Below are 24,262 nucleotides of genomic sequence, written 5' to 3'. Positions count from 1 at the left end.
TGAAACGTAAGGAAGTCTGTAAATATCAAGAAATCACCCTCGCAGTCTGCAGAATAAACGACATCCGAAGACCTGGAAATGGAATGCCGGCACGGGTATTATTAGCCGCCGCACCCGTCCGACTCCCACCAAGATCTTGAGATAGGAATGCGAATAAAGTAAGTCGGGTTTCTATTCCCTTAACTACGTTCTGCATTGGAGAAAGAGGACGGTTGACTCTAATCGGCAATTTCGTACAATTCCATGCAATACTGCGTGGAATAATAGAAAATTTCCGCTCGAGTATACCTTAATTATTGATTAAAAATGGCTATTATTTCACGCTGTAATATGATCGATGTCCTTCCTATCACGTCTGATTCTTCGCAATGAACTCCTTAAGAAGTTTTCCCAACTTTCATGATGGCGGAGATCCTCCATTTTACAACCTGGGTGTTTGTGAGGAAAACTTGAGCTCCGTGGTTTGTGTGCGAAAAGTAACAACTGAGTGGGCATCTGCTCGATCGTGTTGTCATCATGAATCCCAGTTTGTTTAACTAGACTATTTGGTTGAGTTAGTTGAAAACCCCCTCCTGCAAAGTCCTCGTTTCGCCTCTCCAGTTTTATAAACTTCAAGGAAAATCTGGTTGAGCGTTTGCAATTTAAAGTATGACAAGAACTTGGAAGGGTTATATTGGTTTTTACTAGTTTTCTTCATTTGGATGAAGAGTTTGGGGTCATAAGAGCCAAGTGGACAAATTCACAAGATAGATTGGCTGCGTTTTTCGGTTATAAAATGAGAACAGCTTTGCGTATTACTAAAGGTCAAGATCTTGCCAGGGGTCACATGCATAATGCAATATATTTCTGTGCCATTCACCGTGCCTGTGGACAGTTTGATTCACAAATGGAAATTTAATTCAATAGCATAAATGTTCGTTATCGTTGAAACTTATTAAAGAGTATTTTTAACTTTTGTTTTTAAAAAACCTTTTTAACAATTTAAAAAATTGGAGAGACGCTTTTCCATTATATCGACGTCTGTGGATGGTGAAGTTGGCGCTTCTTAGACTATCTCACTACTTAAAATAAGTTGGAATATCAGTTAAATTCCGGCCGGTTGCAACATTATTTTAAACCACTTATTGCATTATTTACATTATTGCGCAAGTCAAAAAGGCGGGCGATTTAATTTAGCCTAACTTTCCGCCATGTCGCAGCTCACGTAGATCTTGATACCCAAGTGTCAATGTAATCAATGCTTTTCTCTTTAGAATGTTCTTATAAGTTCGGTTATCGAAATGACATTTTTTGGTAAAAACTCCGCATTTATTAAACCTACATTGTCTATAACTGAAGGTATGGATAACATGGACTTTCCTAGCCTATAAAAATGTTCGGTTCTCCCAACACTAGCGTCTGGTATTGCTTAAAAAACATTTTGTAATTGAAATTGGGTTTCATCTCCTACTTGTATCCGGTTATAGCTTTATTTCTTAAGTTTGCTCCATTTATTCTCATTTTATTACGCACAAAAGTTACTTCCTCCTTCTTGTATTGCATTTTTATTGTCATAATATTACTTCTAGTCATAATCCAGTTCTTGACCTTAGTTCAATATTCCGATAACAACCATTCTTTTAGAATTTATAAATTAATATTTGTTATTTTTATTATTAATCACATTATTACCATGGAGTTGTGCATGAAGAATTCAAAGAATATTACCGGAATGTTGACATAAGGTCAAGAACTGGTTTATAACTCGAAATCCAAGACTGATAAATCTGAATTTGAGCATATCTGTTTTTCGAGTTTATATATATTCAATTGGAGTGTACCCAAATGCCTTACTCTTCTATCTGTAGAATTAATAAAATTGAGGTTTATGTACAAGGTCCTTGGAAAAAAGATAGCACGCTATGTACATATGTATATGAATTTGTTGCATGTGAATAATCTAGTAAAATGCTAAAGATAATTGTACCACATGAGTGCATGAGACTAGTAAAGCGATGTTGGGATTTACTTCGTGATTTCTGAACGACCTTGTCGTCGTCTCCCTTTTTGCATTTCATCACAATCCTGCAGTGCAGGTACTAAAAAACCTAAGTTCAGCTGGGAACACGATTATGCGAATTCATTGACTGGTGAAAAACTCTTGAACTCACTCACCGACGCAGTTTTCCGCCATTAATTACAGCCCTGGAATTATATGTGGAGGATTTAAATGAAGAGGAAGGCAATTCTCTCGTGAGCTTCTTGTCGAGGACGACTGTTTTCGTCATTTCAAGATGGAGTCGCCGTAGCGAGCGATTCCCGAGTGCGCTCGTGGCGACCGCATGGTCTTCACGGCCGTCGCTGGTAATCCGGGAGACATAAGGTGCTAGGCGGCGGTGCTCCCTGCAATGCGGTAGCTCCCCCGTTCCTTCTCGCTCTCTCTCGCTCTCGCTCTCTACCCTTGCTCTCTGCCTCCGTATCCCCAGTCCGTCAGTACCGACTCGCGCGCTCTATTATTAGCGGAAGTGGCTCTGTGACTTCAAGGGGGTCTATTAATGGACCTTCGCACCCACGCGTAGGGTCCAACAAAATGGCGATGCCTGCTGAAATTCTACGGAAGACTTCAGGGCGCTAATTTTAGCGAAGCCGTTGAGTGTACCGGAGATGGTCGCCGGCTTCGTTTTCCTCCCACTATAAACGTTTGTACCGCCGTTCGCATATCCCTTTTGGTCGCCTAATTTTAATCGTTTGATTATTTTGACGTGGTTTCTTCCATTTCTCGAACATAGCTTGTGTTTGAGCTGGGACAAGTTTGCATCTACCTGGCTCTGACACGCCTGTTTGAAGCTTGGGAAGAACTTTTAATAAGTTTTCAAGGCTAGTGAATTTCCTAATCAAACGTTTCCTACAATAAAATATGCCCACTAAGTGTTTCAACCACCTATGCTCTTGTTCTTCTCCGAGGCTTTAATGCTTCTGAGGTAATATCTATTCCGTTGATGCTGAGAATTTCATTGCTCTGATCCTGCTATTGATGCCAAATGTGTTACTTTGTTTGTTTTTAACTCCTGAATTTCTTTGTCTGCGTGAGTTTTCGGGAAAGGTTCTTCGGGAGACTGTAATTAATAAATTAATCTGGTATTTACCTGTGTAGTTATTAACTTGATGTTAACACCATTTGCTTATTTTTCTTGCGTTGATCGAGGGCAAACGTATCGCTCCTCTGATCTACGTAGCAGACCAAGCACCGATATTGGTTACTGCCATTCTCCATTTAGATTTTTTCACTTTTTATGTTTCTGATGGGTGATGGACTTCTTGTTGTAATTCCATTCAGAGGTGCACGTTTTTTTCTGAATGTGGTTTCCCTGATATTATTTACTTAAAGTTGTGGAAGAGTTTTTCCTGTCTCGTGTTTCAATCACTACGATTATTAAATTTTTCTTCTATGCCCAATTCACTTTTTTAAGAGTTCTTATATATTCTTCTCATTCCTCAATACACTCTCCCAATATTGCTATAACACATTTTATTATTTATCCATTTTCATCGTGTAAAAACAGTTGCGGGTCTAACGTGAAAATCCCCATATGATAATATTGCCAAAGGTGAATAGACATTTCAACATGCCATAAACTTTATTTACTGTGCTAATGGGACATTTTTTTCTCTTATGTGGGATCCGTGTGTGGAATGATCGGGATTATTATATCCCTACCCTATCATTGGGAAGATTTTTAATGCTTAAGCAGCATGTCAAGAGTAATATCGATCTCTTTATCGTACGGTGTTGTGTCTCATGGTAACTTATAAGGAAGGCACGATCAGGGTGCCAGGATCACACTTTGGAATCAAGTGTTCTTTGTAACTGATATCTAATAAATTGAAATATTTTGTGACTTGCGTCTGAATTTTCTGGTCTTAGCACTTTTTCATTCTTAATATTAGTTTCCCGTGGGTGTAAATATTAGAAACTGAGGTATGACGAAAACTGAAAGTTCACAGTTTTTGATGTTTTGATTTGATGTGTTCCTACTTTTTAAAACATTGTTTTTTTTTGTTTTCTCTTCACAGTCTGCCGAACATGCATCGTCCGTTACTTAGAAACGAGCAAATACTGTCCCATCTGTGACGTTCTGGTTCACAAGACAAAGCCACTGCTGCACGTAAGGTGAGCCATACGTTTCAATCCATATGCTATTTTAATTAAAAGGACAAGTCTAGATCCATGAAATTGAATAGAGTATCGGTTTTATTTACTTTGAATCCCAGGACTGTTTCCATTTTTCATCTATTTTTGTTTCACCGTTCTTTATTAACTTTTCCATTAACCCAAAATATTAGACAAATGGTATCTTGCTAGCTAGCGACTTAAACGTAGTTTGGAGTTTTTGAGCATATACTTAGACTGTATTTACAATCTGTTAGTGTTTTTTTTGTAAAATAATTTCTGTGCGTGTAGTTCCCAAATAAAGTTATACTTTTAAATGCTTAGTTAGTAATCAGTTCTTGTTATGAATTAGCACGATCTGAACCAAGTTATACTAAGAGTACATATGTAGAGTACGTACTCCATTGCATTTGAGATAATTCTGCTGGGTAATTTAATCTTTTTATTTGACGATGTCTTCTCAAGTTCCTCAAATACCTTGGATATTAGATCATACTCGGCTTTTAATTCACAGTTCTTCTACATAACATTTCCAAACTTTCGAGAAAGGTGTCTGCGCATAAACTGTCAATGATGACCCTAGTTTGCATAATTAACGCCCGCTTCTATACAGATGCGTAACGGTGTTCTTTCCCTTTCCAGGCCGGACAAAATGCTTCAGGCGCTCGTATACAAGATTGTTCCAGGTCTCTTCCACTCCGAAGTCCGCAAACGACGAGAGTTTTGGGCGAAAACACGGGAGCCAGCGTTGGGTGAGTATTTGGCATCGCCAATTTCGTGTGCGCGATAAATGATGGTAGCGGGGTGCTCATGTAACAAGGGCAGGGCTGCTTTGCTCATGAACTCATGTAGCTTAGCCATCAAACCCGTGGAGAATATTCCTGCTTTCAAAATTATCCGCAATTCGAAACAATATACATTTGTGTTTTCGCGACGCGTCATACTTTTTTCTCGGGTTGCTATGTTCTGTTTGCCTGAGTTTACATTGGAATTACGTCCCAGCTTCCTTGGCCTTTCTAGACTCGGATGGATAATGAAGACAAATCGGTATTATTTTTCCTTAATTTCTTGTCTTAGTGGCTCTCTGTCAATGAACCAAGGTATGTCAATTCATATAATCTTAAGTTGAATTATCATCCGTTCTCACCGCGTTTGTGTTTCATATTATTTTTTAATATTTTTATCATAATTTACTGGCTCTGAAAAGTTGCGAAGAATGAGAAAGATTTATATTTATTATCTTAAGACACATGTTCACCTTAAGTGGCGGTTGAAAACTGTTATCCAAGATTATCTTCTTTGAATAATCTATTATTTTTTATGAATAAGTACACTTTTTAATGTAAAAGATCAAGCCGATTGTTTATTTTTTCATCGACGTTTAGTATTTTAAACTTCAGTCTCTGTTATTCCGTAAGTATCGAAACTTCGTAGTTACGGCAATGCATGCCGTAAAATAAATTTTACTTATTTATACTGCGACAGTAGTGACCTATATAATCATAGGCAGCAGGGTTAACATCGTAGAATTTGATCGTAGATATTCGGTGATACTTGACGAGCATAGTTATGTTCCATTCAAGAATTTACTTGTATTCAGACCGCGGTCGACGTCTTACGATAAAATTTTAATTTTTATTTTAATTTAGTTTATTTGATAGGTGAGAAATCCTTCCGAAGAGTATCACTCGAGATATCATTGTTTTTAGACAGCATGCTTAGGTATTTGAATATTTAAGCGTAGTTTATCTATTTGTTGAATCGTACCTGTCTTTTGCATAATAAAAATATTACTTCCTTGAATATTGTTTGCTAACTAGCAAGGTATGGGTAGTATTAGGTGTCTTGATTTCGGAGGCCCTGTGCTGATCGTTCTTGCCTAATGCAGCGTCTCTCTCTTGATTGATGGTGTTTAGGCTCCGGAGGAGTGGGTGGCGTGTTGACTCCAGAGGAGGAGGCCGAAGAGGAGGAGGAGGAGCGAGAGGAGGTGGCGGCGGGAGCTGGGGGCGGATCGTTCTTCAGCGCTGAGGACAGCATATCGCTCTCCCTCGAGTACTACGACAGGTGAGCCCTTCGTGACCACGCCCCACTCTTCCCAATGCCTTCGCCCACGATTCCGGACGTAACATTTATTAACTAATTATACCCATTTTGAACCCAAATTTCGCCATAAATTCAATAATAAATTACTCCGAGACCGATGATAAAAAGTATATCTGTGTCGGAAGTAAATCAAAGCTTAGATGTTGTTTAAGTACGATGAAATTTGCCCATGTAAGTAAAAATTGCCGTATTTTTGCATATTCGATGCTTATAATGCATATGTATGTAGTGGGGGCAAACTATCTTTTAGACTATATTAACGTTGAAATTTATTAATGTAAAAATTACCGCTTTGTACAATATTTGATGATGAAAACTCCTTACCTTTATTGTTGTAGAAAAGTAAAATGCAAATGGATCACGTGTGCCTTCATACATTGTCGCATACAAAAGCGGAACAATGTATGAGGTAGAAAAAATTGTAAAATTATTCCATCTCATTGCGATTCCGGAGAAATTGCAACGCAGTACGGATAAACGCTCGACGTATGATGTCCTTGCTTTTGTTCACATTTTCCTTCAAGTAAGAGCTTAAAGGTCTCCATAAATTAGCGCACGCTCTCAAGAAATCATATATTTCTCGTGCGGTGTCGCAAGTGCATGAAACACCTCTACCCCCACCTCCCCCGCGAACTTCCCGCCTACCTCGACCCTTGTGGTTTTGTTCCATGACTGTTGTTCTCACCCTCGTTCATTCCCCGCAGTGAGAGGGCGGCAGCGGAGGAGGACGACGACGATGAGGACGAGGAGGATGATGACTTGGCGGAGGTGGATGAGGCGAGGGTTGACGGAGAGACCCGGCGGAGAATCGGACGCCGCGGGTTTCTGCGGTTAGGGTTGCCGGGGTCCTCGTCGGACAACGAGAACAACGACCTGGTGAGTCTAAGTGAGGCGAGCAAGAAGAAATGAGGTATCCTTTCATGTTTCGACTTAAATTTTTATCGTGCTTGCATTAATCCTTCACTAGGCATATATTGGAGCTATCCAATGCAAAACATTTGCCATACATGCTTTTAATTCTCTAAGTAACTAAAGAATAACAGAAGTTTGTATCGCACTATTGCTTGAAACACACTCCATATTTCACAAAAAAAAGTGTAAACTCTGGCGTGATATGGTGGAATTGGAACGTATGAATGATCAAATAGTGGCACTTTTCCACCTGTTAAAAAAATTACCGCCAGGTTTCCATCTATCCCTCAACCGATTCTAATATAACTAAAAGGAATATCAGGGTGCTTGAATCAAATAAAACGTAATTGAACGTGATCGAACATAGAAAAATCGGATACACTTTTTACTTGTTTAATTTAAAGTATGTCGTACCCGATTGAAAAAAAACCTATTTCAATAACCATTATTGAAATATTTATTTATTTATTTAAATATTTATTTATTTATTTATTATTTGACGTAAATGTTAGTTTTATTGCATGTGACTAAAATGAAATTCCACTCGTTTGAGCGTGAATTCTATGCACTTCTCAAATATTTATCTAATAATACTGAGTTTTCTTTTTTATTCTTACAATTGTTATTTATTTCAGGGAAAAGTAACTCGACGATACCTCAAGTGCCCGGCAGCCGTGACGATGCTGCACCTCAAGAAGTTCATTCGCATGAAGTACGGACTCAGCGATGACAACAGGGTATGTTGAAATTTCTGAATTTTTTCGCTGCATACCTCATTCGTCACATCTTTCCTCTCGTCCTTCATGATCTTGTAAATTAAATGGGAATTCTTAGAGTACAATTGGATATACATTTTTATAAGTTATATCTAAATGTACCTGTTAAGACACTGTGAATCAGTTGGCTCATGGAAATAATTTTCCTTCTTGCTGTTTCATTCGCCCCACTACCTGGAGCCCATTCCAGCTTCTGTAATGCCATTTCCTCTCTTCTGCAGGTGGATGTAATATACAAAGACGAGTGTCTGCCGGACGAATTTTCACTCATGGACGTAGCGTACACATTTTCTTGGAGAAGGGTAAGAAAACCTATTAGTTGTCATAACTTATCAGCCTGCTCTAAAAATGATAATGCGACCCAATACATATTACTTTGTAAATGAACCCTTCCCTTCTTTTTTTGTTATCTTGCTATTGTTATATTTCTAAATATTGTTCTTATTGCTCTCAACAATCGCGCTCACGCTACTAGAAACCCCTTGCGTAATTGTATTCATTAAAATGTAGGGGTTGGCATCGTTTAAAACAGTCGCTTTTTAGCGTTTTATATAACATGTTTGATTAAGAGAATGAAATTAGTTCGTCGTGTATTTCCCCAGAGTCATCTTGTGCATGATATATTCCGGAATCTTCCTACAGAGGAAGAAGTGAAAAAATACGCCACACAGTAAGATTTCGTCGTATATTTATAGCCGATCCAATAATATTCCGGTCGAGTATGTACTGTAGCTGGAGCGATGAATGGGATTATTGTTCGATAAGTCAAAAGTATTTAAACACTCTTAAATTTGAGTATTCTATATTGGCAATTTTAAATGCGCAAGTGCAATTACCATAACCTCATATCTGAGTTAAATTTGTAGCTCTAAAATTTGTGTATAAATATGCACATACTAAGATAATGCCTGGGTTTATTCGCTCAATCTATCATTGATGGCACAGTTATAATGTTGGCGGGTGTTCTTGTCAATGTATCTTACCTAATCGTTCTTCAGCTTTCAAATTTATAGCAATGTTTATTCCGTTTGTGACTTCAAAACATGAACTTGATATGAAGGAATTCCATTTAAAAGTGTGCGGTAGGTGATATCATGAATTTATGCCTGCTTAAGTGCTTAATCAGTGTAGGATCTAGGACGGTTGGGTATTATTCAGAAATGTTAGCATTACACATTTTTAAACATTAGCGTTAATTTATTTGTAATTCATCTGAATCTTGCCAGTTCCAATACGCAATGATTTCCGATATTTTAAATCATTTTTCGTCATTGACTTGAAAAATACGGCCGATATTTTTAAAGGGATTGTTTCTATGTAATTAATAAAATGCTAATACGAATCGCGTTCTCGATCTTTAAATAAAAACTAAATACATCATTTTGTTGCACATTGACGGCGAATATGTTATCCACTTCGCTAGAAGAGAACGAGAAGAAATTTCGTAAGATTTTGTGTGCAAACTTTAAGTTTAAGCGAAGTGTTAGCGAAGTTCAATTTTATTTCGTTGTAGTACCAGTAGAACTGTAGGGTACATAACTTTGCATTATTTTATTTAAATATGCAGACTCGAGATAGATAGAATAGATAGAAATTTTCATTAGTGACTCGTCAAAAATAACGAAAGCCATCAAGGAATCTGTTTTGTGATTAAGTAAGAAAAGTCATCCTGCGAAGCATAACGACGAACGGGCCGCGGTCCATCATGTCCTTGGAGGGGTGGAGTCTATTACATAAGTTCCCTTTTTCGGTGCTGAGCGAGAATGATTTCTTTAACGGCTTGGCTACTACCGCTTCACACAATTTCTCTTCCCGTTTTCCCAACTTGATACTCCTCTTTTGATCGTATCTTCTAGTTTTATTATCTTCACTTACCATTTCGTTATCCCCTTAATTTTTATTTCATACAATTGTGTAGTGATTTTTTAATGAACTTGCGCGATATTTAGCTCGGAAATGTTGATGATGTTATTATAAAAATAAATCATTCTGGCGAACTTTAAAGATGGCTGCGCTATCTTTGTATCATGGAAATCTTGGGTTTAATTTCTTACCTAGGTGTGGGCTGTGTTTCTAATGATTTATGTATGCATGCAAAGGAACTTTTAAGCATAGACATTCACTTTTTTCAGAAGCGACCGATGCGCTTCAGCTACCGCATATTCAAGAAGCCTAAGCCGCCGGTAAGGCGACGCATCCTGCGAAGCATAACGACGAACGGGCCGCGGTCCATCATGTCCTTGGAGGGCGGCACGGGCGACGGATCGTCGGAAGGAGATAGCGTTATGAAGACGCCACCACCGGAGGATCCCAGGAACGAGGAGGGGACAAAGCTGGAGGAAGGCAGAATGGAGGAGGAAGGCGAAGCGATGAAGAACGAGGAGAAGGAAGATGAGGAAAGGAAATTGAAAAAAGAGGATAAAGAGGCGACAAAGAACGAGAGGGTGGAGGAGGAGGAGGAGAAGATCAAAGTGGAGGTGAAGGAAAAGGAGGTGAAGGGAGTAGGAGACTTGCGAAAAGTGAGGAGGGAGAGAATGGAGGAAGAAAGAAAAGTGGTAGTTGAGGGAAGGGCGAGGAGGGAACGGGCGGAAGTGGCCAGAGAAAGGAGTAGGATGGTGGAGTCGTACGCGGAGGACGATGACGAGGATGATGACGAGGAAGAAGTGAGGATGCCCGTGTCAAGGAGAGGGAGGAAGTCAAGGCGGGATGATAGGCGGGGGAAGTCGAAGGGGAGGCCCCGTGGGGAGGAGAGAGGCCGGAAGAGGAAGGCCAAGCATGCCAAGTCGAGGGAGAAACAGGTAGAAAAGGGTGAAGAGAGGCCAAGGAAGAGGCAGCGCGTGGAGGTGGTGGCGAAGGTGGTGGAAAAAGTCGTGGAGAAAGTGGAGGAGGTGAAGAAGATCAAAAAGGTGGAGGAGGAAGAAAAGACAGCTGCGGTTAACGGTGATAACCTTAAGCAGAAGGGAAAGCCACTGCCGAAGGAGCCTGAACCCGAGAGGAAAGAGGAGAAAAAGGATGCGGAAGATGTTCCTCCAAAGTCGGAAGTCACCCACGAACCGGTCGCTGGGGATAACCCAGCGCCGGAGGCGGAGGAAGAAGAGGCAGAAGAGGAGGTAGATGTGGATCATGGAGCCGAGTCGATTGCCAACCCCAAGGCGGCGAGATCACCGGGGTCGACAATTAAGTCGAAAGATGAGTCGACCTCTAGTCCAGAATCTTCGTTCCGTCTTGTGCTGGAAGATGAAGATGAAGAAATGGAACTACTGATACTGGAAGACTCGATGGAAGATAGGAGCGAGGGCACGGGGAAGGAGGAGGATGATATTGAAGAGGAGGTGGAGGAGAACAATGAGGAGGAGAAGGCGGGTGAAGAGAATGCGGAGGAGGAGGAGGAGAAGGCGCCCGAGGTGGAGAAGGTGGCGGAGGAAGAGAAGATGGCGGAAGAGGAGAAGGTGGCGGAGGAGGAGAAGGTGGTGGAGGAGGAGAAGGTGGCGGAGGAGGAGAAAGTGGAGGAGGAAGAGAAGGCGGAGGAAGAATGCCATAATGTGGAGGAGTTCCGGAAAGATAAGGAGATTCCGAAGTCGTTTTCGCCGCCTGCACAGCCCACGCCTCCGCCCACTCCGGAAAAGACGGAGGAGCCCAAGGAGGAGGAAGAGGGGCAATCGGCGAAGGAGGGAGAGGCGATTGCGGAGGTTGTTAAGGACTTACCGGTGCCCACTCGGAAGCCTCTGGCCGTAACTCTAAACTCCGGTGGCGTAAAAACAACGCAGACCCCAGTAAAACAAAATTCCTCCCTCGTTACCAAAGTTCCCCCGGCGCAGAAACCCCAAATGCAGTTGAACAAAAACGTTACCTTGATGAACCAAAACCCGAAGAGCTCTCCTCCGCAAATTGCCAAATCCAACCCTGTGCAAGTGAAGTTGAACAACGCTTCAGTCACCAAAACGGCCCTATCACCGCAGCTGGTTGCCAATGCGCAAACGGTTACGGCACAGCCAAAGCAAGCCGCTTCTCCTCCTGTAAAAACTGTTCCCGTCGTCAACAAAACTTCTGTTTCGACCGTGAGCAAGCCTATAGCACCCACCAACAACAAGCTTAGTCAGCCACCGAACAAACCTGTTGCGAACAACAAAGTTACTACTGCAGCAAATAGTAAAAACTCTCCTAGCGTTCATAAATCAGTTGCTTCAGCGATGAAGCCCACTTTATCACCACCGTCGAAGCCAACCAATCACACTGCCCCGAAAGCTGTCCCCTCGCAGCCCCAACAACCTGCGAAGGGTTCTACTGCCACAACTAATGCGGCGGCATCCAAGTCTCAGCCTAACGCCAATTCGAAAATCAACATTACCGCCCAACCAACTGCGAAAGTGAGCATACCATCGAACGTATCGAAGCCGATTCCTGCTCTAACGGCCGCGTCTAAACTGAATACCCAAACCAGTGTCAGCAGACCCAACTCCACTCCACCTGGTGCACCAAAGGTCGTTACCACAACGGCAGTGACTAAAGCTGGAGCGACCATTGTAAAATCGAACGTCACTATGGTCAAAATAGCATCATCCCCTGCCAGTGCTGTGAAAACCACTCCTTCTGCCACTTCCAATAATAAATCCCCAACCCTGCAAATAAACAGGGTCCCCGGAGCAACGAAAGCCAACCAAGGACAGGGTAACTCCCAAAAATCCACGAATACGAATGCATCAAATGCCTCGGAAAGGTCCACTCCAACTCAACAAGGAGCAGCAGTTAAATCAGCGGTTTCCGTTACCTCCGTGAAGACCTTGGCACCCGGAGGAGCACAAATCCAAGCATCCAAAGTCGTCTCAAGTGCTCCCACGGTGACCAAAGCAACGCCGTCTCCATTGCCGAAGGCTTTACCTGCGGCTGCTAGTTCATTGCCTAAGGCGACAACCATGACACCAACAGTACAGAAGCCAACAAATTCAGGTAGTCAGGGCTCCCAGCAACCCCGGAGCACTCCGCCAATGCCCGGTCTTGCCGCCATCAAAAGAAAGCTACCTGAAGGCACCACCGTCAGAAGGTCTTCGAGGGATTCTTCTGCAGAAAAGAAGGAAGAGTCACAGGACCTCCAGCCGCCACCGATGAAGAAAAAGAAGAAGACCTCGAAGGGCGACAAAGTGTCCCGGGGATCTTTCACGACGTTTCCCGTGGCCTTCAAGCGGGTGAATAATCTCCAGCCTCCAACGATGCTCCCTAAGCCGCGGGTTGGCAAGGCCGTCTCTCCTTCCGGGGATGAATCCTCCATAATCCACGACGATTACGGCGCGTTGGACCTCTCCGGCAGGTCATCGAGGAAGTCCGAGTCGCCTCCCGCCCCGACCCCCAGTTCCTCATCCCCCACGTCCGCCCAACCTGCCGTTGCATCCGCCTCCCCCAGCCACAAGCCAACCACCCCCACACCCCCACCACCCCCGCCGTCCCCGTCCAAATCTCCGAAAGCCCCACAGTCTCAGCACAGCATCCTCTCTATTGCGCAGACCCTCGTCAACCGGCAGCTATCATCCTCGCGGGGGGCAGGCGGCAAGTCCCCCGCCAGAGACTCTCCCACTCCCCCGCTTCCGCCAAAGACACCCCCTAGGAGCAGCCCCGCGGCTAAAACATCATCCACGCCTTCGCAGCACCAAAGTTCCTCCTCTCCTTCTCCCGCGTCTCCTCGGCAACAGCAGCAGACCCCGCCGGCGGGCGCCATGAGCAACCTGATGACTCTCACAGACACGGCAGTCAAGATCCTCATGGCGGAGAGAACGGCCGCGACAGCCAGCAGACTACCCTCGCCCACCCCAGCTACCCAGCAGTCGTCCTCGGCCGTGAACCCGCCACCGGCCCATCCGCGACCTTCCGGAGCTCCCATTCGGAGTACCAATCCTTCTCTAATGTCCCCATTACGGATCCCGGTGCCCCCCGTCTCCCACCACCAATACCACCAGCAACACCAGCACCAGCCCGCACCTCCGAGGAACCAGCGGCCGCCTCCGCCGCACTCGGCCACACCATCCACCCAGCCAGCCTCGCAGCTGTTGGAGAACGGCGAAGCGATTCCCCACCTGCCCCGCGGTCTGTCTGGGGGCCCTGTACAGAATGGCAGGGGGGGATTCCGGAGCAGGGGGGCGAATCCTCTTCTCCGGCTCCACGGGATCTACTCTGGGGGCAAGCCGGGCCCCAACCAGGGCGTACGGCAAATACCCAACCCATCCCTGCTGACGCAACCACAGAACCGGATGCATGGCATGGGGAGGGGCCAGGGGGATCACATGCACCACCCTCAGCTGTCTATCCAGCCCACGTCGCTGCACCACCAATTCCAGCACCAGCTGCAGCAGCAGAGAAGAGGGGGGGGCTACGGTGGGGGTGGCCCCAAGCCCCCGTACCCGCCACCAGGGCCCGGCCGAGGACCGCCTAATCCCCATGGCCCCCCTGGCATGCCACCCCCCATCCGAAATATCGAGCACTTGACACGGAGCATCGAGAAGGTAGCGGCCGGGCTAAGTGTGCGGGCGGTCGATTCGCGAGCCAAGTGAGGTCAGCCGCGCGGATGGTGCCACGGAGGCGCCAACGCGCACCACTACGGCCTCTGGAACTACCCACCTCCCCGTTGAGCATTTTCTGCAATCGACGGAGAGGGTGTAGTGGCCTTATTCCCGCCCTCATCAAGTGCCCTCAAAAGTTTTGATTCCATGTCTGTGCGTTGCATTTCGTATTGTGTGTACGACGGCATGCAGTTTTAACTTAAATAGCTGCAATTTAAATCGAATGAGTATGCCTCGATGCCGACTCAGATTAAAATTGTGTAACACAAGGACTCATACCTCCTTGAAAACGGGTTTTAATCCGAAGCGTTAACGTTCAGGCTCATGCGCGGATGAATTGTTCTGATTTTTCGTTCGAAATTTGAATAATTCCGTGCATTTAAGTCATTGGTGTTCCTGATGTGATTGGCTTTCGTAATTCTTTCGGGATATAATTCACGATGAATTTGGCCACAACGATAGTTAGTTTAAAAAGAGTGTTTTCATGGGTTAAAGTTTCAAGAGTGGCTGAACAAAACTTTCACGACGTTTTGAATACGTTTTTCCAAAACGCGAATGTGAGATCAGCGCTCTTATGATCATTTCATAATTTCCAAGAGGAAATGGAGGCATTGGTTGAGTAATTTTCCTCACGTTATACCTTCCATGGAAAATTTAATCTCTCTCTATTAATGTATTATGATAAAGAATGGGAACAGAATTCCGTAATTGCATGTAAACGCCGTCGCTTGTAAAGCGATATTGAAAAAATGTATTTTTGGGTGAAAGCCCTGCGAGAAATCAATTACTTATCACTTTGAAATTATGTAAATAACTCTTGTCGCGAGATATGTTACTATCCCTGTATGGCAGGAGGTGAGAAAAATTAGTGCACCTTGAGTCCAAAGGCATCCTTGCAATGTTGTGCTGATGTAGTGATATACGTTATGCGTATATCTCTCTCAAGCGGTCATTGCGATGCACAAAATAACAAAGAGAACGCTCATATTTTTATTACTTACATTTAATGAACTCGGAGATTCATATTTTTAACAGATTGCTTGCTGTAGCTTGTCGCGTCGAATACAGTTTGTGATCACCTTCCAACAATCCTTCTGTACCAGTTCATCAGGTTTTTTACAAGCCTGATGGCACGCCACCTGTCGAGTGGAAGCTAGACAAGACTCATCTTTCCCGATGAGATGCCTTGAAACGTCGACATGTGAATATGTACTTATTATCGAGTTTGTTTCTGAAGAGTAGAAGACTTATTTTGGCTTTGGGTCGGAATTCAAATGGCCAAAGAATCACAATGACTTGTTTAAGAAGTATTTACCTGACAATTTCACTCGTGGCTGTCAGCCCCGGTTGATGGAAATTCTTCTGCCAGCTATTGTGGTGAACCATCGATTCGAACTTTTTCGATTTCGAACTTCTTTTGAAGTGCTGCACAAAAGTCCCCATAGTGTCTATCGGATATATATATACAAAAAAACTGTAGTGACTTTATTCTTATACTCCCCTGTACAGGTGTTGCACCCAATTTTTTTTTCATTTCTGAAGAAATATCTGTTTCACGAGGTGACGGTGACAATGCTCATCTTCTGTGTGAAAAGACATTTGCAGATTTATTTGGGCATCGATTCGTGAAAGATTTTGATGAAACATTTATTCCTCTTCTTTGTAATGAAATGTGAAGGTGTGTACTTTGTTGTGGGTCCTTTTCAAGTACAAATAAGTAGTCATAATTTTCCGTAGTGCGCACTTAATTGAATATAATATATATTTACCTCATCCCAAAGCTTTGTCGTATTCACTCCAGGCATATGAAAGTGTATGAAGTGATGCTTTAGTCATTGTCCTTATGTAAATAGATTTATATGCGTGATTGTCACTTTTAAAGTCATTCACGTTGCCCCAAACCCTCCCCGCCCCCCGTCAAACGACTGGCGAAAGTGTTTGTCTATAAACATTGCACCGGGTACCTCGTGTACTCTTGTTTCCATCATGTAATGACTGAGCCTGCTCCGCGTTCACAGACACCTTGTGACGTTATGATATGTGTCGACACCATTTAGAATCCTTTTTAGCGTTTATGTTTGAAATTTCCTACTTTTTATTTTTCCCAAGCCCTTAGCTGCTCTTGTGGATGTAACTCCTACTAAATAGGGTTAGACGGAGAAATACGTCGAGGGAAAGTGACTTGAAACGAAAGTGTTTTTAATTTGAAAAGAAACAAAAGCTTAACAAGTAGGAAACATATAAAATAAAATGTTGCATGTAATCCATAACCCTGCTAGGTAAATTGCGGAGCTAAGTTTAACCAGTGAAAAACATTTTTAATTTGTTATCGAGCGTTATTTCTTGGTTGTCTTACACGGAAAACTCACACACAAAATCGTCCCTCAGCTTCCGTGAGCTTGCGATTCATCAGTCATGTTTTATGCTTGGTGGGAGGTGCTATTTATTTATTCTAAGGTTGGAGCAATCCGCTAGCGAGTGAAACTCCTCTTTTGCGATCCAACCCATTTTATTTTAGTGGATGTGTCTCTATTTTCCGTTTGTTCCGCCCCCTCTCCGCCTAACTCGCTCCTTTATCCACTCCCCGTCAGCGTAATATTTGTACGTAAATGTCGAATTCGAAGCTACGATTGCCTATTTTTTGAGTGCGAAAAACCCAAATTCTTGGTATTTTTTGCTTTAGCCCAATAAGTTAAGTAGAATTACTTTGAATCTCCATTTTGTCCCTTTTCACAGTGAGCACTCGGCTCACGGCATCTGTCCATGTCTTTCCCTGGTCCTGTTTTCTCTATGTTAAGTTCACATTTCCATAATCATCTCCGTTGAATTTCTGGTGTATCCTCAGTCGCCGCCTTTAATTCGACCCTGGCAGCCATTCCATGTGGCCCGAGTCACTTTTGCGTGCATTTACGGCCTCTTTCTCCACGCGGCCACTCTCACGCTGCCTTTGAATTTTCACCGCGCCTTCTCGTCGGCCATTGGGGCAGAGGGGGGATGGAGCCGACTCGACCAATGAGCGCGCGCCTCTCGTTCTCCCGGCCCTTCCATTGGTTGTCGTCCTCCCGAATGGGCGGCGCGCCGCCCGCGTCGCCTTCAAATCCCCTTTCGCGGCTCACCCGCTGTCTTCCTTGTCTCAAATCGCGCGATTTTGTTTAAATAAATGAAAAGGGGGGGCATCTACGGAGTTCCTCTAGTTATTGCGATCTCCTTTTCTCTACCGAAGGGCCACAATATTCTCTCTGAGACCCTTTAATGGTTTAAAATAGCCCCGAACACTTCAGCTTGTACCTTTCGAATGAAGCACCCTCAGAAAATTCTAATTCTATGTCTTAATTCTCAATTTAATGCTTGATTCGTGTAATATATTTCATCCGGACATGTTTTGGCGTGGATAGTGTCAAACCAAACGAAATTTCATTGAATTGGAAGTATTTAATTTGAGGTCAATGCTACAAACATCGGCTTTTCGGTTTTTAATCCAGTAATTGTAATCCAGTAATCCTTCACATTCATTTCTTTTGATCTCAAGATGTGAGGTAACCTTTTATTTCTCCCTGTGAACGTGAAATTACGGTGAATATGTTGAAATGTCCTTACGGGCTTTATTTTCGGCGGAGTTGGCTTCCTGCGAGTGTCCTCCTACCGATAAATATAATTTTTTATTTTTGCATATTTCATGTGTTTCCCATGAAATTATGGGTTTCTAATATAATATCTCCTTTTGCATAACTCGCTAAGTAAACCTTATGGGCGACTGAAGGAAGTTTCTCGTTTGGCATTGAATGTACTAACGACTCGAGCTCTTTTTTCGGGTATTTTCGTAAATGGCAATCTTTAGGTTCACATTGGCGGTTGTGAGGGGTTTTTGTCAAAACGTTGACAATCCGCGTTTTTCAGTTCTGTTTGAATGGTGACTTTTTCGCGGTCCCTAGTCGATCCTTCGGTCAATAAACGGTGTCACTCAACCATTTTATATGTCATCTTCCGAGGGATGTATGATATTTCATTTATTTCATGAATGGTACCCTGCGATATTCCTTCAACCCTTAACATGTGGGTACATCTCCATCGGGGCTGTTACAAACAGAACATCTTTTTCTTTGTTGTGGACCATGGTAGGCTTTGTCCGTAGGTATGTTCCGTCACATATCTTTTATATCCTGCTACCCTTTCCTTATCTGTTCAGTACATTATATGTTTTCGTGCGTGTTGTTATGTGGAACTAATTGATTTTACTGGTATATATTGTGATTATTGTGTAAATATTATGTACATCGTGTGGAGTTTCCTCGTGGCGGTACGCGTACCGTAATTCACATCTCCGCGTGTCAATATGCTGAGTCCCTCTCCCCCCTTCCTTTTATGTGTGATGTAATCTACGGACATCTCCTTTGAGGCGGACGTGCGCTTCGATTGTCGCGAGCGGGTTTTTGTGAATTCGTTTGCGCGGGCTGTTTCGCCGTGGCCTTCCGTCTCCATTTCTTCTCCGCAACACAAGCCAAGTCTTGGGTGGACATGTCAATTTATCCCACTTACAATATCGTTGCATCGTATTTAATTGTTCCATTTGCTCGACGGCACACATATATATATTCCTAGATACCAACGGCCCCTGTTCAGTTACGTTCTTTCAGGTCCTGTGCGTATTTAAAAAAATCTATATTTAAAATGTGTACATTTGTATAAAGAAAGTTGCTTCACGAGAATATATTACTAGTGTTGTTAGTTTAGTGTTAATATTATATGCTTCAACTGTTTCAGTGAAGTGTAATGTGTGCAATGAAGTGACCACTTCACGGTGGATGTAATAAAATTTTGATCGTATGATCCATGTTTTTTCTTTCAATGTATATCCCAAACTATCCAGTTATTTGCCTACGTAATGATCAGCCCTTTTCTAATGTGAGAGGCTACTTTTGGGCATCTAAGTGGTTAAGTGATTCCCCATCCAAAAATAGAAAAAGTAGTGGCTAATGTGGCTACAACTTTGATTTCATACGCGGCAAAGGTAAATTGAAGGTAAAGGAAAAGGTAAATATTTATTAAACAAGGCAGCCAAAAAAGAAGAAAAAGGCTTTTCACTGGCGGACATAATAATAACAATACATAAAATCAATAATGACAGTGAACAAAAAATAATTAGCAGGGACATTCTAAGGTAGAAGGAGAGAGAGCACATAAGGAACCGGAGGGGCTAGATGTTCATGTGGCGTTAAAGGAAGGAGCCAAAAGATAGGTGAGGAAAAGAGGTCTAGGAGAGGATTACTGAATGTCGAGAGAATTGAATGTGATGGGTAGTCAGTAAATGGGGAACGTTGGGAAATCGAAAGATGGAACTTTGAAATGTGTAGCAGACTCAAGTCTCTGACGGGGGGGGGGGGAATATAACTTGGAAAGGATGTACGTAAGAGAAAGAACGTACGTACCTACTTGGCAATGGCAATAAAGAAATGAAACAGTCGGTAGAGTAACTCCACGGACTAAGTACGAGTAAAGTACTTAGGCAGGTGGTCGGCCAAGTAAGTGAGCAGTTCTCTAGAATGGGGAGAGGACAGTCAAAAAACACCGTTCTATTGCGTGGAGGAACAAGAACATCATTTAAGTGCATAGGCCAACTCTGGCCATCGCCTTCCCGGCAATCCTTATAAGGTTTGCGCGAAAGGTAAGCTTCGCTTCAAAAATAACCCCTGCCACAGTGCGACTAACGGAAGGGATAGGGTTACTCAAAAGGGTGTTTAATTGCTTGTGAGGATTGCTTTCGGAAGAGAAGGCCATCAAAGCTAACTTCGTGATGTTAATACGCAACTGGCAATCAGAGCACCTCACAGTAACAGAATTGAGAGTGGGTTATGGGGAATTTAATGGGCAATCAACCTGCTTGAACATTTTGCCATCAATTATGTGCAAGTTTGCTTTTATAGCAACATGGTGCACTCTATGGGGATGGCTTTTTCAACAATATCATCTATATGTATATGGAAAATTGGAGGGGGACCAGGACACTGACCTGAGGTATTGTAGATGGAACAGAAATAAGTGGAGGAAATGTCAGCAATTACGCTGAATGCGAAAGCTAAGAAAGCTTTACGTAGACTAAAGATAGGAAAATGCTGTGAATGCTAAATTGATACTTGATCTTATGAAAACACAATGATGCTTAAAGTCAGGGGTTTTGAAATGATTAATTAATAAATTACATAAAATATGGAGTCAGACAATGTGTATTTTTTTATTTTGATGATAATTCACCGCATGGCAATTCGAATATCATTACGACTTTTCCTTGAAGGGGTGTCGAGTGATAGTGAAATCACTTTTTCTAATTGCTGTTCGTTTTTACTTTAATGTATTCCCGGAATCCACCCTCAACATGCCTTCTTGTATAAATGCAGCCTCCATTGGCCTAGGGCCTAGCTTACTCTCAGTGTGTTCTGATAATTCCTTAGTCAAAATAATTCAAGTTTGAAGATAAGTTGCCTGCCCTATTTCCATCCTCTCTAGTTCCAATGGCCCTAAACTTCATGGAAACTCGCGCTATGTCCATTTCTGTGTATCAGCCACTACAATGAAGACTGATGAATGTGAAACTCCAATAGCCGTAAACAGTTTACCTTTCTAAGCAAAGTAAAAATGAAATTAGTTGGCTAGCACCACAAGTCAAGAAGGAGTAAAAGGTAAAAAAGGAGAGGATAAGAAAGAAGAATACGAATACGCGTATTTCGGCCACAAAGTAGCCCTCTTCAGCGTATTGAAGGGAAATCGTCACGACAACACAAGTCGAAGTGAGGGACGAAGGGGGAACGAATATTTTCCAGAGACCCTACGGTTGGGTCTGCTGCATTAGTCAATCCATTGACCATAAAATCTTTTTTTAATCCTGATGCTGGGCTGCCGATTCTCATCCAAAAGTATGGTCTCGGGCTCAAATTAGTATTTATCTTCAGGGCACTCCCCTCCAACCTCAATCAGTGTGGTTTTATGGGGACCAGAATCTTTAGTTAGGACACGGAAGGTGGTGGACAAAACAAAAGAAACTTGTATAAGTTTCCCGAATATGTGAATTTTTCCAGCCATTCGCAAATAATTAAACCTTTGGGTTGGACATGTTTATAACATTAATTTTCATGGTTAAAATAAATTTAATTAAATAATAGCTATTGGTATGTTTTCATGTACTCCTCGTTTTACAGGTATATCAATACATTTTTTGTTTGCCTGTACTCCGCTTTACTCGTGAAAGGAAGGTACGTATTGGATTGAAATTCAAACGCTGACCACAGTAGAAATTTTTAGATCGGTCAAGTTACACTGATGACCAACTGCTATATTGCTTTTCTTTTGGAGATCATTTTGATAAATTTTCCATGTGTGTACATGTTATGGAAATGAAAATACTATATTTAAGAGGAATTAGCTTCAGAGAACATTGCCCGCTAGATGATTAAACCCAACAAATCCCCGGGTCCGGAAAATATACCAGCTAGGGTGATAAAACATTTAGCTCCAAACATTGCCCCGTACCTTGAGTTTATATTTTAAAAATCCCTCACAGAGTGCAAAGTGCCTAAGATTTGGAAAACCGCGCAAATAACGCCTATTTTTAAAGGTGGTGACAGGGAGGATCCCAGTAATTACAGACCTATATCTCTCACTTCTATCTGTTGCAAAATCTTAGAGCACATAATTGTCAGTTCAATAATGAGACACCTTGACAATATTAACTTTTTAAGTGACAATCAACACGGTTTCAGGAAAACCCGCTCCTGCGAAACCCAACTAGGATTATTTACACATGATTTACTTTTATCGGGTGAGAGAGGTAGGCAAGTGGATGTCATCTTCTTAGATTTTCAAAAGGCATTTGATAAGGTCCCACATGGTAAACTCATTCATAAATTAAAGGTCGCGGGTATAAACAAGGGCGCCATAAGTTGGGTTAAAGATTTTCTTTCAGAGCGGGAACAGAGGGTAGTCCTTGATGGCGCTAGTTCCGACAGCGTTCGAGTCACATCGGGGGTACCTCAGGGAAGTGTGATCGGGCCGTTGCTTTTCTTAATTTTTGTTAACGATTTGAACCGCGAAGTGAAAAGTAAAATTAGGATGTTCGCGGATGACACGGTGATCTATCGGGAGATATCTGGGGATGAGGATCGTTTTATTCTAGCGCAGGATTTAGATTGCATTACTAAATGGTGTTCTAACTGGGGATTGACTCTAAATTATAATAAATGTTCAGTGGTAAATTTCCTTAAAAGATCAACGGGATTTGCTTACAAATTAGCTGGAGGTGACCTAGCAGTAGTTGATACGGTAAAATACCTAGGTGTCACATTCACAAAAGACTTAACTTGGGGGGCTCACATACGTAAAGTCTGGGGTGAAGCATATAAAAAATTGGGATTCATTAGACGCGTTGTCGGCAAAAGTGACTCGAAGGTCAAGGAACGTTGTTACCACGCTCTTGTAAGGCCTCATTTAGAATACGCATGCAGCGTGTGGGATCCGAGTGAAAAAGGCCTTATTCGGGAAATTGAGAAGGTTCAACGTCGCGCAGCCCGTTTTGTAAAAAATTCTTACGATAAAACGCAAAGCGTCACCGAAATGCTCATGGATTTGGGGTGGGAATCATTGGCAGAGAGACGATTCAATGCAAGATTGAAATTATTAAATAAATTTAGATCCGCATGTTTCAGCACCGAGGTCTCGCAAATTATTCGTACTCCTACATACATTGGTCGCTTGGATCATGCATATAAAATTCGGGAAATAGATGCCAGAACTAGCCACCTCAAGGACTTCTTCTTCCCACGGACAATACGGGATAGCAACTGCAGGGTTATAGATAGCAAAAATTCCACTTGCCACCCTCAGCGTCTAAAAAATAATTAGTTCTACTTAAATGCATGCTCTTCCACTAACCTTATGTGTTTTGTTATAATAACCCATTCTTTCCGAATGACCTCATTCGTGTTCTGTTCATCTGTTTTTAAGTTTCCCTATCAGTCCCTCGTCCCTCTCCGCGGGGGGAAATTCCTGCTACCTGCAACGTTGGGTCGCATTCCCTGCCTTTTAGAGACTCCTCAGGGGGGTAGAGTGTTTTGTGGTGCATTTTCATGTGGTAGTGATGTTTCAATTTCTTGCTTGTTGTGTCCTGGCTTGCGTGTTGTAGGATGTCTTTCGTGCTGCATCATGGGGTGCAGTTTTTTAGTTGTTTTGCGGTATATGTGTTTGCATGAGTATTGGATGAAGGGATTTTTGCATGAGTGTGTGCGCTGCTGTGGGTGTGATTTTCCGTGTTGTTTTTTTGCATGTGGTATTTTTCCTTTAACGGTTGGTGACCTAACACCCCCCGCCACACGCCCTTGCGGCGGCTTGCGGGGTATTATGTAGATGTAGATGTAGAAGACGGTTCGGCATTTTGAGGTTTTCGGCGTCGATAGGAATAAATGGGAATTCAGAAAAGGGATTGACTTTGGCTTGCGAGTCTGAGTGGTGCAACATCAATATGATCAACCTTGATTAAAAGTGCAATGTGATCACATTTCACCATGCGAAGCAAGCCATTTGTTTATTGCCAAACCAGTAGAATTCAATAAAACGGTGCATTCTTGACTTAGGTGTGATGCAGGAAAAACGAGCCTACCTTCAATCATCTCATTGCGTTTAATGTGACAAAAAGCCTTAAATATCCATGGCTTCATCAATGGGGCAATATCTAACGCCAAAAATATCTATTTACTGATTTATTTACTTTATATTTACTGACTATTTTA

General features: G+C 42.6%; 1 protein-coding gene across 1 annotated transcript in view; it reads left to right on the top strand.

Annotated features, from left to right (window-relative positions):
• Nucleotides 1-14,480, top strand: part of LOC139700308 (polycomb group protein Psc-like) — a 138,492-nt gene extending 124,012 nt beyond the window's left edge. The window contains exons 3-9 of the mRNA XM_071598947.1: nucleotides 4,054-4,150; nucleotides 4,793-4,902; nucleotides 6,067-6,214; nucleotides 6,958-7,129; nucleotides 7,801-7,902; nucleotides 8,163-8,243; nucleotides 10,074-14,480. Of these exons, the coding sequence (XP_071455048.1) occupies nucleotides 4,054-4,150; nucleotides 4,793-4,902; nucleotides 6,067-6,214; nucleotides 6,958-7,129; nucleotides 7,801-7,902; nucleotides 8,163-8,243; nucleotides 10,074-14,480 (5,117 nt within the window). The remainder of the gene's footprint in view (nucleotides 1-4,053; nucleotides 4,151-4,792; nucleotides 4,903-6,066; nucleotides 6,215-6,957; nucleotides 7,130-7,800; nucleotides 7,903-8,162; nucleotides 8,244-10,073) is intronic.
• The last annotated feature ends 9,782 nt before the right edge of the window (nucleotides 14,481-24,262 follow it).

Source organism: Hetaerina americana, unplaced genomic scaffold, assembly GCF_022747635.1.
Source record: "Hetaerina americana unplaced genomic scaffold, ioHetAmer1.1.p SCAF_10, whole genome shotgun sequence".
NCBI lineage: Eukaryota > Metazoa > Arthropoda > Insecta > Odonata > Calopterygidae > Hetaerina > Hetaerina americana.
Note: the sequence above shows the minus strand (reverse complement) of the source record. Positions and strands in the feature narration are given on the sequence as shown.